The sequence below is a fragment of the Canis lupus genome, chromosome 14 (genome assembly GCF_011100685.1).
Source record: "Canis lupus familiaris isolate Mischka breed German Shepherd chromosome 14, alternate assembly UU_Cfam_GSD_1.0, whole genome shotgun sequence".
Lineage (NCBI taxonomy): Eukaryota > Metazoa > Chordata > Mammalia > Carnivora > Canidae > Canis > Canis lupus.
The window spans coordinates 20,081,166-20,095,794 of NC_049235.1; the positions used below are offsets into that span (position 1 = coordinate 20,081,166).

The window sequence follows — 14,629 nt, forward strand, 5'->3', positions numbered from 1 at the left end:
CCCTACCCCGCGGAGCACGCTGGGATTTGGCGCCCCCCTCCTCTGTTCAGCCTATATAAGGCTCCCTGTCGGCGCTCCCGGTACACGCGCTTCAACTTCGGTTGGTGTGTGTCGAAGAAACCTGACTGCGACCTGGGGAGAACAGCCGAGAGGGTCCACCGAGCCTCGCCAGAGGTCCGCTGAGCGGGCTCGCGTCCGGAGCCACTCCGGGCCGCGGAGCACCCGGCGGAACCCACGCCTGGCACAGGTGTGGGACCCCGTCCTCCTGTCTTCGCAGAGGAGTCCTCGCGTGGTGAGTATGCGGTGAGGATGTTTCTTTTATTAAGATCACATTCATTCCCTGTCCTTTGCGGGAGCTGCGGGAGATGCAGTAGTGCCCCTAAATGTCTCCACGCAAATCTTGTCACGCCTTCACCGGCCGAACCCCCAAAACAGAGTGGAGAAGCCAAGCCTCCAGGGCTTCGATTTCCAGGACTCAAGTCCAGAGAAGGGCTGTAGACGGACATGAGCTGCGGACAGACATGAGCTGCAGACGGACATGAGCTACAGACCAACGTGCAATTTGCTCTTCAAATGCGCTACATGGTGATAGGCGCTACTAACTAAGTGGCGCTTCGATGCGCTATAAGGGGATAAGCGCTTCAGATGCGCTACAGGCTGGTGGGTGCTTCAATGCGCTACAAACCGATAAGCGCGTCAAATGCGCTATAGATGGATGGGCGCTTCAGTTGCGCTACAAGCTGATGGGCACTTCAATGCGCTACGAACCATTAGGAACTGCAGCAGTGTATGAGCTGCAGACTGATGACTGATTGACGCTTTAAACGCGTTACAAAATCTGAGCTGCCGAAGATCAGCGCTACAGAAATGATACCATTAGCACTACAACAGCGCTTCATTGTGCTACGAGGCACAGGAACTGCAGAGGTACATGAACTGCAGAGAATTTACACCTAAAATGCGCTACAAAGTAATAACAGCTGCAGAGGTAGATAAGCTGCACTGTTTTACGCTACAAAGAAACCCGCTGGAAGGGGACAAGAGCTGCAGAGTAAGATTACTGCCTTCTCAGAGGGGGACCCCACCCTTTGTCTCCAACACACCTTTTGGAATGGCTCCCACTATGTTTTTCTGCAGGACGGTCGTCTGCATGATGGTGCTGTTAGACAAAATGGAGCCCCGGGCAAAAATTAGTGTTTAACATTCTGCCCACACCATTCCTGCTATAGCAGTGGAGTGGAGGGGCACTGACTTGAGTGTAAAAGGGAATCTTCTGGTGGTGGCAGAGCGGGCTGCCTTGCCTAGTTGCGCTTGATTGAAGTGGCGGTGTAGTTGTAAAGGTGGCGCGAACTGGCGTCCAGCAACAGTTTGTGGGAACTGTTGGGTTTGCTTAGTATGGGGGGCGGGGGTTGGATCTGGGGGTGATTGCTCTTGTTGCATGAAATGAATCTGGCTGTGGAGGCCGGTGGGAGGGGTTTGGGGAAGGGGGGGGATCCCGGGAGAGGCAAACAGCCAGTCTCAGACCCGCCCCGCCCATTCTAGCGCGCCTTCTCTGCAGTATCTGCTCAGCGCGTGCTGAGCGCCTCCCAGCGCCTACTCGGAGCGCGCCTCCTCTGCAGCGCGCCTTCCTAGAGCGCGCCTTCTAGACCCTTTCTCCCCAGCCCCGCCTCTCCCTGAGCCCCCTCCTCTGGGGGGGCTCCCCCCAAGCCCCGCCTCCTTTGGGGCCGCTCCTCCAAGCCCCGCCTCCTCTGGGGCCGCTCCTCCAAGCCCCGCCCCCTTTGAGGCCGCTCCCTGAGCCCGCCTCTTCTGAGGCCGCTCCTCCACGCCCCGCTTCTCCCTGAGCCCGCCTCTGAGGCTGCTCCCCCAGACCCCCGCCTGCCCCCAGGCCCGCCTCCTCTGAGGTGGTCCCCCCAGACATTGCCTCTCCAAAGCCTGGCCCCTCCCTGGGCTAGCCTCTTGCGTGGTGGCCTACGGCCCCGCCTCCTGGAGCCCGCCTGCGCCTGCGCAGTGAGAGCCCCCAGCCCCTCCCTACAGGCCCACCTCCTCTGCGCTTGCGCGCCTTCACTGCTTTCACGGCCTGAGCCTGGCTGCACAGCCCCTCCCACCTGCGGTTTCTCGGCGGCGCCGATTTTGCTCTTTATCCACTGGTGTCTAATAAATATAAGAATAATAAATAAGAACAATTAGCAACAATGGTGATAATACCTGGGATTTACAAGCACTTTTTACAAGTGCTTTGCATATATTAAATGACATCATTCCACAATTAAATACTTGATAGTGGTTTATGAAAGCTACTTCTGCTCAGATCTGGATGGTGCCTCTAAGGGCGATCCAGCTAAAAGTTTTTACTACAAATGAAAAATAAACTATTTTAAATACTTTTCACATTTAAGGGTTTTTTGAGACACTGTGGACATTTGTGGTGGCTTATTGGAATCAGATTCTTCGGTGGATACAAAATAAGGAACAACTTGAACTGTGTTTCATAGGAGTTTTAAGTGGCTTATTGGTACCTTTGGCTTGGCCTTGGGGCAAGGATGAGGTGTTTATCTGCGTGCCTATGAAGCTGGGGTTTTTTTCTGGGCACTCTAGGGGATTAGCCCTGGCTAACTTGCCTACATATTTATTGTGCCTGGCACATGGTAGGCATTCATTAAATATATGTTAAATGACCAGTGTGAATTGGCTGATTCAGTGCCTTCTTTGGTGTCTGCAGGTGTTTTCTGGTTTTTTTCCCCCTGGTGCTTTGCTGTCCAGGATTGTCTAAGGCATTGCTTGCCTTATCTCTCACTTAACTGGATCCTTTAAAAAAAAAAAAAAAAAAATTTAAACTCTAATAATGTAAGCTGTAATTATAATACAAAACTATACATATTTAAGATATTCAAAATAGCTTTTTAAAAGTAAAAACAAGCTAATTGGCTATTTAAATTCAGGGTGAGTGGACTACTTCACAATGGTACATAATTGTCATATTTACATTTTGTATAATGTAACATAAAGTGGTTACATTAAAAAATAGATTGGAGGGTTTTAGCTGGCATTATAAAACATACACATAAAACATCTGATGCCTTACCTCCAGTCAGATGTACCATGTTTATGTTTCTAATAAAATGAAGAAATTTTAAAACCTGGTTTCATATATTGTAAGCCATAAGCCAGGACTCTGACTCCCAAATATCTGTCACCCACCCCCTAATAAATATGCAATTTACATATCTTTATGTATTTATACTTGTGGTAATTACAGCTTTCAGTTAATCCCCAGCCCCCCCCCCCCCCCCCCCCCCCCGTCACCCTACCCCCACTTCCTTTCGAAATTCTATGTTTTTTTTAAAGTTCAAAACAATGGTAAAAATATGCATATTAATATAATTTGCATTTCACAAATAGTATACATGGTACTAAAAAAGAAATTGGGACATTTGAAAATATAAAGCAATTAAGAGTTGCTTAATGAAGTGTCATTTTCTAATGAGATGTTTAATGTGCAGTGTTTTTTGGCTACTGTTACTTTTTGGTGTGTTTGGGGAACAAGTTTTTAGAAGTCTTCAAGAAGAGTCAAAGGTCAATCAAATGTATTTAATTCCTATATAGACTAACACTGGATTCTTTTTCATGTGTAAAGGTGACATCTATCCCATGTGACTTGGCTCAGTACTGTGTGTCATTTCAGGTTTTAGGAATGGGGCCTTTGGGCCTGACCTCCACAATCCAGCCCCTAGTAAGGGGTGGGAGGTGCAAATCAAGTCACAGTGCTCCTGTTCCCAAATTAACTGGTGCTCTAGTTGCTATTTAAATATCTTTAAGCTTTATTTACATTGAATGTTAACCTGCCTGCCGACTATCCTATGTTTTTTAAAGGTTACACTACTCTTCTCTGGGCAGTTATCTCCTTTAGGATTTAGAATCCCACACCAAAATTAAAAATCCCAGGGGTGGGTACCTGATGCCTGATCTTGGTAAAGGTCAGGGGTCTCACACTGGTGACCTTGCAAGTCAAATAAGGCCCTTAATTTATTTGACCAGCACTGGATTAAAAATATTTTAAAGAATTGAATGTTTCTGGGGAGGGGACATGCATCCCTAAATTACATAGTCACCAGCCCACTCCTTATTGTCTTAACTCCAGTTTCTTCTCACTTTTATGTTACCTTCCTGTCTACTAAAATCATTTGCATTTTAAGCCCTTATTGATCTTTTGATTCCTTAAACAATATACAATGATTGTTTGCTGATTTCTGAATGTGTTGTTATATCTGTCCTATTATTATGTTTTGCAGATATTAAAACCATGAGACTGGAACCTCAGTAAAGCTCCCCCCAATGACTGTGATTGACATGTGGGTTGTTAACCTTCCTGACCTGGGTCAGGCAACGCCAGGCCGAGCTATGAAGGCCTTTCCAGAAGTTTTCTAAGTTTTCTAAGTATTAATGTCTAGATACAGAAGTGGCACTTGAGTCACCTGACTTGTGTTTATTGTTTTTTAATGGGACATTAAAGCTTTTAATTTAAAAAAATAAAGATTTTAATTTAATAAATCAAAATCACACTATTTTGTGACTAATCCAGGGCCTCATTTTTTTTTCTTGTACCCTATTGATTGAAATATTAGCTATTTTTCACATAACTTCTTTGAATAACACATTTATCTTTGTGGGCTTTAATTAATATAATTAATTTAGTGTCCATTATTGCCTTGATGGGTCAGAGAAGAACAGGTGACCAGGAATGCCAAGTTAAAATTTAGTGAATGGGCAGTCTGCCTGCTTTTACAAATTATGGTTTTAAACTTTTGAGCGCTTTCCTAAAGTTTTCCAAATATGAGAACTTAATGCTCATTTAAAAATTATAAAAAGTTAAAATTAAGTTACTATAAATGCATTTAACCCTCATTTTAGGAAGTACATAAACACTGCTGGATTTATTGTATGTGTGATTTATTGTCACCATACCCATAATTAAGACCTTAATCCCCCAAACCCCCAATGCCCCCCATGTTGCTACTCACCACCTAGGAGTACAGCCCTATCCTGCTCTAAATTATAAACTTTTGGGTGGGACTGTGCTGACAAATCTTGTTTAAAAACCAGAAGTTGGAAACTGGTGACCTGCAAATCAAATGAGGCCCTGGATTTGTTTGGCCAACAGCGTATTCCCCCCTCCCCCCCCCCCCAAAAAAAGTAATGTCTTTAGGTGGGAAATGCCTGCCTAGGTTGCCATAGTTGCAGGCCCTCCCTGTTTTAATCTTAGCCTCTTTACACAGAAAGTTACCTTTCTTATTAATATCAGCTAACAGTTGTTAAGTATTCACTGCTTTACCTGCATTACCTAATTAAATCCATACTGTAAATTTGAGGTATTCTCTTTTTGGGCTTTTTTGACTGTCCCATTTAATAGCCTAGCTCTTCCTAGGAGGCATCAATTAACATTTGTTGATGAACTGCATAATAAGGAGAGAGGCTGATACACAACGTTGCTGCTCGGTGCCACTTCTGTCCCGAAGGGAATTCTCTCTGGGAAATCAGATTATGTTGGATTTAGACAATCTTGTGGGTTTCGTGACCGTTGTTGTTGTTGTTGTTGTTTGTTTTGATAATCAGTTAGTGACCTTCACCATGGAGGTAGTGCCCTCTTCCCTCCCCCGGCTGATGAATACAGGCAGTGTGATTTAAATCCCCCACCCTTCTTTTTGGTTCCCTATTGGCTGGATTATTAGCTCTTTTTCAGGTAACCCGTCTAATAACAATTATCATTTTGGCTTTGTGTTTTTAATTTGGTCTCCATCTTTGACTTGAAAGTTTCTTGCTGTGCCCTCCTGATCCAAACTGGTATTTTGGAATGTCTCCGCATTCTTTTACGGTCAGTGAAGGTAAACTTGCTGTTGATACCGGTATGCATTGTTGTTGAATCATAATAGGTGACATTTGATGAGGAAAAAGGTCATTTGGACGTTAAAAAGTAGGGTGCTTTTTGTTACTACCTATTGTCTTAATTGATTATTAACTTGTTTCTCCCTTTTGCAAGATCTGTGTTTGTTTATTAAATATTAATGTAAGCAAGTAGAGCAAAGAGATACTTTAAATACTCATGTATTTAAAGTATTTTAGTGGATACTTTAAATACTCATGTATTTAAAGTATTTTAATGGCTACTTTAAATACTCACGTATTTAAGGTACTTTAGTGGCTACTTTAGATGCTAAAATCTTTTTTGTAGTGTGCTGCTTTGAACGTGGATGATAAACTTCTGCTTTTATCTTCCTTTACAGAAACAAAAAGCTTTTGAAAACAAAACGAAGAAAGGGTGGAAGAGGAGGCCAGGATCAGGGCCTCCATCCCCACAGGAGCGAAGCTACACCTGGGAGGTCTCCTCCCACGCCAACCCTCACCCTGGGGCCCGACTGCCCACCTCCTCCTCCTCCTCCTCCCCCCAACGGCCCCTCCTCCTCCTCTTCCTCCTGCTCCTCCTCCTCTTCCTCTTCTTCATCCTCACGCAGCGCCCCAAGGGGCCAGTACATCCCCAACCTGGCCGAACGAAGGCGAGACGATCTCTCTGAAGAGATCAACAACCTCCGAGAGAAGGTCATGAAGCAGTCCGAGGAGAACAACAACCTGCAGAACCAGGTGCAGAAGCTCACAGAGGAGAACACCTCCCTGCGCGAGCAAGTGGAGCCCGCCCCTCAGGACGAGGAGGACGACCTGGAGCTCCGAGGTGCTGCAGCCGCCGCTGCCCCACCCACTCCGCTAGAGGAGGAGTGCCCGGACGACCTTCCTGAGAAGTTTGACGGCAACCCCGACATGCTGGTCCCGTTCATGGCCCAGTGCCAGCTCTTCATGGAAAAGAGCACCAGAGATTTCTCCGTCGACCGCGTCCGCGTCTGCTTCGTGACCAGCATGATGACGGGCCGTGCCGCCCGCTGGGCCTCCGCCAAGCTGGAGCGATCCCACTACCTGATGCACAACTACCCCGCCTTCATGACCGAAATGAAGCACGTCTTTGAAGACCCGCAGAGGCGGGAGGCTGCCAAGCGCAAGATCCGACGTCTGCGCCAAGGCATGGGGTCGGTCATCGACTACTCCAACGCCTTCCAGATGATCGCCCAGGACCTGGATTGGAACGAGCCCGCGCTGATCGACCAGTACCACGAGGGCCTCAGCGACCACATCCAGGCCGAGCTGTCGCGCCTCGAGGTCGCCAAGTCGCTGTCCGCCCTGATCGGCCAGTGCATCCACATCGAGCGGCGGCTGGCCAGGGCGGCGGCGGCTCGCAAGCCGCGCTCCCCGCCGCGCGCGCTCGTCCTGCCGCACATCACGAGCCACCACCAGGTGGACCCCACCGAGCCTGTGGGCGGCGCCCGCATGCGCCTGACCCAGGAAGAGAAGGAGAGGCGCCGAAAGCTGAACCTGTGCCTCTACTGCGGCAACGGGGGTCACTACGCCGACAACTGTCCTGCCAAGGCCTCCAAGGCTTCGCCGGCGGGAAACTCCCCGGCCCCGCTGTAGAGGGACCTTCAGCGACCGGGCCAGAAATAATAAGGTCCCCACAAGATGATGCTTCATCTCCACACTTGCAAGTGATGCTCCAGATCCATCTCCCGGGCAGACACACCCTGTTCGTCCGCGCCATGATCGATTCTGGTGCTTCCGGCAACTTCATCGACCACGAGTACGTTGCCCAGAACGGAATTCCTCTGAGGGTCAAGGACTGGCCAATACTCGTAGAAGCGATCGATGGGCGTCCCATAGCCTCGGGCCCCGTTGTCCACGAAACGCACGACCTGATAGTCGACCTGGGAGATCACCGTGAGGTGCTGTCATTCGACGTGACTCAGTCTCCCTTCTTCCCCGTCGTCCTGGGGGTGCGCTGGCTGAGCACACACGATCCCAACATCACGTGGAGCACCCGATCCATCGTCTTCGATTCCGAATATTGCCGATACCACTGCCGGATGTATTCCCCAATACCTCCGTCGCTCCCACCACCAGCACAGCCGTCCTTTTACTACCCGGTGGATGGATACCGAGTTTACCAGCCGGTGAGGTATTACTACGTCCAGAATGTGTACACTCCGGTGGATGAAAACGTCTACCCAGACCACCGCCTGGTCGACCCGACCATAGAAATGATCCCTGGAGCACACAGTATCCCCAGCGGACACGTGTACTCCCTGTCCGAACCCGAGATGGCAGCCCTGCGAGATTTCGTGGCCAGAAACGTCAAGGATGGGCTCATCACTCCAACCATCGCCCCCAACGGAGCCCAAGTTCTCCAGGTGAAAAGGGGGTGGAAACTGCAAGTTTCCTACGACTGCCGAGCTCCCAACAGCTTCACCATCCAGAACCAGTATCCTCGACTCTCCATTCCAAATTTGGATGACCAGGCTCACCTGGCGACGTACACGGAGTATGTACCTCAAATACCTGGATACCAGACGTACCCCACGTACGCCACGTACCCGACCTACCCGGTAGGATTCGCCTGGTACCCAGTGGGGCGAGATGGACATGGACGATCGCTCTATGTCCCCGTGATGATCACTTGGAATCCGCATTGGTACCGCCAGCCTCCGGTGCCCCAGTACCCGCCGCCGCAGCCGCCGCCTCCGCCGCCGCCGCCGCCGCCGCCGCCGTCCTACAGCACCATGTAAACACCTGTCGTGTCCTTCAGGATCTCTGCCCTCACACTGCACTCCTGTTCAGCTTCTCAATCGGTGACTGTGTGCGTAAGTAGGCTACTGCATCTTCGGGCCAGCCTGAGGCACAGCCCTCTCTGCAATGGCTATAGGAAGGTCAGAGCCACCCTGGACTGGCACACATCCTAAAAAGCAAGCTCTCCGAGAGCGACAGAATATTTACCAACGAATTATCTCTCAGTTTTCCACCTCAACTGCCAACCTAACTAAAATTCGTCGTAAGTTTACTTCCCAGCGAATCCTGGAAGCCTGGGTTTTACCTGCTGAAACTCACTCTGTCACCATCTAAATTAATGGGCTGCCAGATTCCATGATTGACATTTACAGAGAAGCTGATGCGAACACAGGAAACGCCGATTGCTTTTTGGAGGGGGAGACGGAGGAGGAGGAGAAGGACATGACTTTTCTTGCAGTTTCGGTACTCTTTAACAACATCCCTGGAGGACCGACGCCTTATTAAGGAAGCCAAGTTTGTTGGTGCAGTGTAAGGTGGCTTCCGCGATCTGTTTTGCTGCACCTTTAGAAACTTCACCATCTTCAAACTCCGCTTTCATGGTTCCGTTAAATCTCAAGGAGCAGACCGGTTCTCCCAGGAGCAGGCAAAGCCCCTGCAACAGAAACACCTCAGGCCTCAGAAGGGAAGTGCTCTCTCAGATGGGACTCTTGCATGTTTAGAGTGTGCCTTCACACCCTGGTGCAAATCACACGTACCCAAGAACTCTGGCTTTCTCACAACACCTTACCATCATCATGCCAGTAATGGCTTCCACAAAATGTTAAACCTGGTAACCAGAGACTGTTGGTGGCTCGTGTGTCAGATGTTTATGAAGCATCACTACCTTTCCATCATGTAGGAGAGCTAATGAGTAGCAAATCAAAAGGACGCCTAACCAGTACTCAACTCTTAAGAGACTCTAAGTTAACGTTACCAACTTGTCCTGGTACTTCAGAAGGAATTTTGGAGCGTCGTTGTTATTGGCTGGAAGAGGGTCACCTGAAGTCTTGGAAGCATCTCTCCATATGTCTGCCTCCATATGCATCTGGGCATTTCATCACCAGTCCCCTCACTAGACTGTAGCATTAGGATGCTTAGAGAGGGGACATGAACTTAGCACCCAGACCCACACTCCTATGCCTGCGAGGGATATCTTTGAAGAAGAAGAATTGGGGCGCTGGACACTGTCTTGAAGATAACGGACTTCTTTAGTGAGCTTTACATCCAGAGGGTGACCTGATGGGTAACCACCTTAAAGGATCAGAGTTCACACAGTGGAAAGGGGTCCCCTTTAGAGGATGGAGACAAAACTAAGCTGCCAACGAAATGAAAGGCCTCAAGCGACTCAAAGCAACAGACAACACAAGCGTTGTCTTCAGTCCAGTGATGACATCTAGTCTCCTGGATGCTTTGTGCTAACCTGGGACTGCCTGACTTCTTTACCTGGTCTTTTGCTACTACCTTGAACTGTTTGTCTAACCTCTCTCTTTCTGTTTAATTCTTTACTACTGCCACTAACCCTGCTGCAGGATTTGTGTCATCTTTCCTGCCTGGTTGCTGAGACTCCATTTTGCTGCCACGCACGGAGAAGAAAGAGGCAGGCTTCAAGGGGCTTGTGTTTCAGTACGCAACCTCCAATTGCCAAAACACAGTTTGAGCAGTAGACAACATGGTATATATTTCAAGTTGCTAATCATGAAGAGGAGTCTAACGGTGAAGTTTCATTTTTCATCAACATCATCTTTCACACATTCATTACCCTCCACCCTTATTCTTGCATGTTTAAATACTTAAAAGTTTTAGCCGTAGGTTACTAGTGTCTTTTAACAGTGTTTTAAAGTGATGACTGCTTTCAGAAGTTATTTCCATTGAATTACAAACTACTATCAAATTCTTATTGTTGAACTAATTAAAATTGATAAGTAACATAGTGTAAAATATTTCTTGACTGTGAACTTCTCTTACAACACTGTGAATGAGAGGCTCCTCAGAACTGGAGTATTTGTAAAATAGTTCATCCTGTTCATCTTCAATCTTCTAGCTTAACGTCGTATAGGACTTCAATTTTATCAATTGGGCCTTTAAAAAAAAAAATCACACAAAAAGAGATACAAATTCAAAGAAGATACCTAATTGGCTACTTTCTCTTCAATGGAATCCGAAAGCTTGTCAATCACTCATGTGTTTTCGAGTAATTACTTTGAAAATGGTGCGTTTGTGCTTCTGGACTCTTTTGAAGCGTCACTTCAGTTTACCTCAGATCAATCCATCATCCATACATTTGAATTCAAGTTGTTTTGTGTCAAATTTACAGTTGTCAATTGATTTTCAAGCTGCAGAGGGCCTAGAAATAGGTCATTGTCTGCAGCCCTGGCATGAGCACACGGACATTTGCCATCCCTGCAAGCAAGTCCGGAGGGGTTGACCAACAACAGCAACGGTCAGGCAGAGCATGGTGGTGTGGGTCAACGACTCATTGGATGAAGACCCTGACCCACATTTGGCTGTTCAGTAAAGCTCGTGAAAAACTGTTGGCAGTGTGTTCTATGCCTTATTGCTATATATAATATCTATAAATGTAGGTGTTAAGGATAAGTAATTTCAAATTTATTCTATAGTATCAGAATTTAATAAGTTTCCTTTCACTCACTGAATTTATTTTGTTGCTGTTGATTATGTTAATTGAATACCTTTTTTGGCATTTTCCCCACAAAATGTCTTTATTCATAAGGAAGGAAAGAACAAAGAAATTAAATCTCTAAGGGAGTTAGAAAGGGAGCAAAATAAAGAAAGCCTAAAGAACATAAATCAAAACATAAGAATTATTAAGCAAAGCTGCCATTCACCTTTTCGAAACAAGCTGGCAAATTTGGTTAACTTTTCACCCAAATATTCGGTCTTAACTAAATCAAGGAAGAAGATATGAGCTCCCATTGTTAGACACACCCAGAGAGAACTAATGAAGGTCATCATGCTAAGATATTGAGATGGAGGAAGTTTACGTGCATTTCTGAAGGGTCAGTTTAGTCTGAGCAATGAGGTATTTGTATTAGATGCTAGAAAATGGAGAATTCGTTTGATTCAATCATGAGAGGTGACATAAGGAACTTGTGCACAAAACAAAGAGGGGCACGTCTACATAGTGCAGTCTGGATTTCTGTTTAAGTTCGCAGGTACCTCTTGGGCTCCTGAATTGATCCGGTTGTCATCCACCACAGACATCGAAGGTCAGCTACGATTCCAAGATTGGCAACAGAGAACATTCTGCTGGAAAGACCTGGGCAAACATGAAGGACCACCTGCTGAGATGAAGCGCTGGGTGGGAACCATGCTACGTTTTCATCTGAAGAATGAGCATCTAGTGGGACTTGAAAGTTCTTTGTTGTTTCAGATTGTAGAATGCGATTGATGGAATTAGTCTGTGGACATTGCATTGTTTTTATTTCTTTATGTAATCATTTTAAGTAATAGGGGATATATATAATTATTTTAGGGTGGGAGGGACTAAGTAATCTTAGGTGGGTGGGGTTAGTTTAAAAGTTAGCATGATATTATGTATTAGATAACTCTAAGTGGACATGTGTACTTACTTGTGATCCTTTACCCTATGATTGTTACCCTTAAAGCTTGCAAATAAACTCAGAGGGAACTACAGGGAGATGAACCTATTTAGAGCAAATTGGACATGGATAAAACTCTAGTGGGAAAAAGCTCAAAAGTGATTGGATGAATAGTTTAAAAGAGGCTCTTTGCCCTGGGTGTTAACTCCAAGGATCCAGATTGTGAGCAAAGCCTTTGGAGAGTCAGGACAAGTAGATACTCTTTGAGAAATTCTTGCCGGAATAAAATTGGTAATGATGGATGGTAAATATTCATAGAAGTTACAGAAAAGTGATGAAGAAGAACCCTGTCTGTGGGCCTCCTACTTAACCCCTGCCTCTTCTCCCTACCCCAACCACCTCCCTACCCTTCCCCATTTTATTGCTGTATTTCTATTTACTAATAATTGTATTGATGTTATAATAAAAATTCAATTAATAAAGATTTAGCGGTTAAGTGCAAACTGTGTCCTGATCATTCCAGCATTGTCCACCAACATCAAAGGAATGTGGGGGGATGGGGGGGAGGAACGGAGAGGGGAGGTTGCAGCAGTGAGGGTGGGGTTGTGGGGAGGGTGGGGGCGGAAGGGAGATGGGAAGCAATGGAGGTGGAGGGATAATGAGGGTGGGGGAAGGAAGAGGAGGGTGGAGCAGGGTGGGGGGTCTAGGAGTCTAGAGGGAGGGTGGGAATAAGTTCAGAAGTGGGGGGTGGTATAAAGAACACGTAAATCAAACAACCCAATGTCCATTATCCAGGATACCCCAGGAAATCAACTAAATCATTCCTGGCTTCAAAATTTTATATATAAAATAAAAATAACACAATGCACTGCTGATACAATATAAAATCTTTAAGATGCAAAGCTTTAACATATAAAGCCACATAATAGTGATTCTTTTGACCTATAAAAAATTTATTTTTAATATAAGTTCTTCATGGAAGACATTATTATTATATTTATTATATATATTATATATATATAAACTATATATATTATTATATTTATATTTATTATATTTAAATATAATGTTAAATATATATAATATATATTTAATATATATAATATATAATATCTTATTATATTTATTAATAGAAAAATTATCTGGGGCAGCCCAGGTGGCTCAGCGTTTTAGCACCGCCTTCAGCCCAGGGCGTGATCCTAGAGACCCAAGATCGAGTCCCACGTTGGGCTCCCTGCATGGAGCCTGCTTCTCCCTCTGCCTGTGCCTCTCTGCCTCTCTCTCTCTCTCTCTGTCTCTCATGAATAAATAAATAAAATATTTTTTAAAAATTATCAAACTATTAGGACTGAAAGGAAGACATACTAATAAAGTAAAATGGTGATGTGCAGGAAATGAGCATCAGATTCTTAAAATACCAGTTAACACTAAAAGAGTGATCATGAAGGTTAAGAAAAGTGACAGATGAAGTCCATGAGGAATTCATCCTATTATATTTCAAAACATAATGACATCAGAGTTATAATAAGTTGCATATAGAAAACTTTAAAAAGGGACTTTAATGTACCAGTTTCAAAAAGTTGCTGGGTTCATATGACATGGTGGTCATATAAACACGGTTTATGGGAAGGATACATGAAGATGGTGATTAAATAGAAAGAGCTGGAACTAATGATGAAAACACACAATTAAAAACTGTCTCCCCTTGGAAGGGGCTACCCTGGATAGTTATCCATCCAGCCCAGAGTACACAGATTTCCGCAGGTGTGCAGAGTGGTGGGTGGAATTGGGGAAATTGGGAGAGGGAGCACAAGCGAATGCCTATCAAGTGCCTGCGTGGGGAAGTACTTAAAATGTAAACAATATGGTGAAAAGCTATCAACCACATCACTTTGAAAGAAATGAAAATATCCTATTCATCCCCTTTTTGTGACACCGAGGCCCCTCCCCCTCCTGACCCTCACCTCTCTCCATAAACCATGTGATTAAAGAAAACTTAAGGGAAACATACAAAAAGGTGCTGAGCCTCAAGATTGTATTAGATTACGCAACTTGATCACAAGGCTAGTCTGGAACATTAGCCTTATTTTGTACAACAATGGCAATATTTGTTAAAATCCATTAACAGATTTACAAAAAAAAGTGGCTTCCAGAAAGATATCAACAAGGTTTCTTTGGTAGCTATAGGAATTACATAAAGAATCCCTTTTATTCAACATAGTTTAGGCCAATAATTAATTAAAACAATTGTTTAAAATGAGGACCACACTACTTAAAACACGAATATACTATTTTCATAAACATACTTTCATTGATCAATTTTTTTTGAGAGAATATAAGCAGGGGGTAGGGAGGGGCAGAGAGAGAAAATC

The 14,629-nt window shown here is 45.4% G+C and overlaps 1 protein-coding gene across 2 annotated transcripts; it reads left to right on the forward strand.

Annotated features, from left to right (window-relative positions):
- The first annotated feature begins 37 nt into the window (after window positions 1–37).
- On the forward strand, window positions 38–12,759 carry PEG10 (paternally expressed 10). 2 transcript variants are annotated; one of them, NM_001172543.2, is given in 2 exon segments: window positions 38–292; window positions 6,279–12,759. In NM_001172543.2, coding segments are annotated over 1 exon segment (2,259 nt in total). In that variant the 5' UTR covers window positions 38–292; window positions 6,279–6,399; the 3' UTR covers window positions 8,658–12,759.
- Window positions 12,760–14,629: the final 1,870 nt, after the last annotated feature.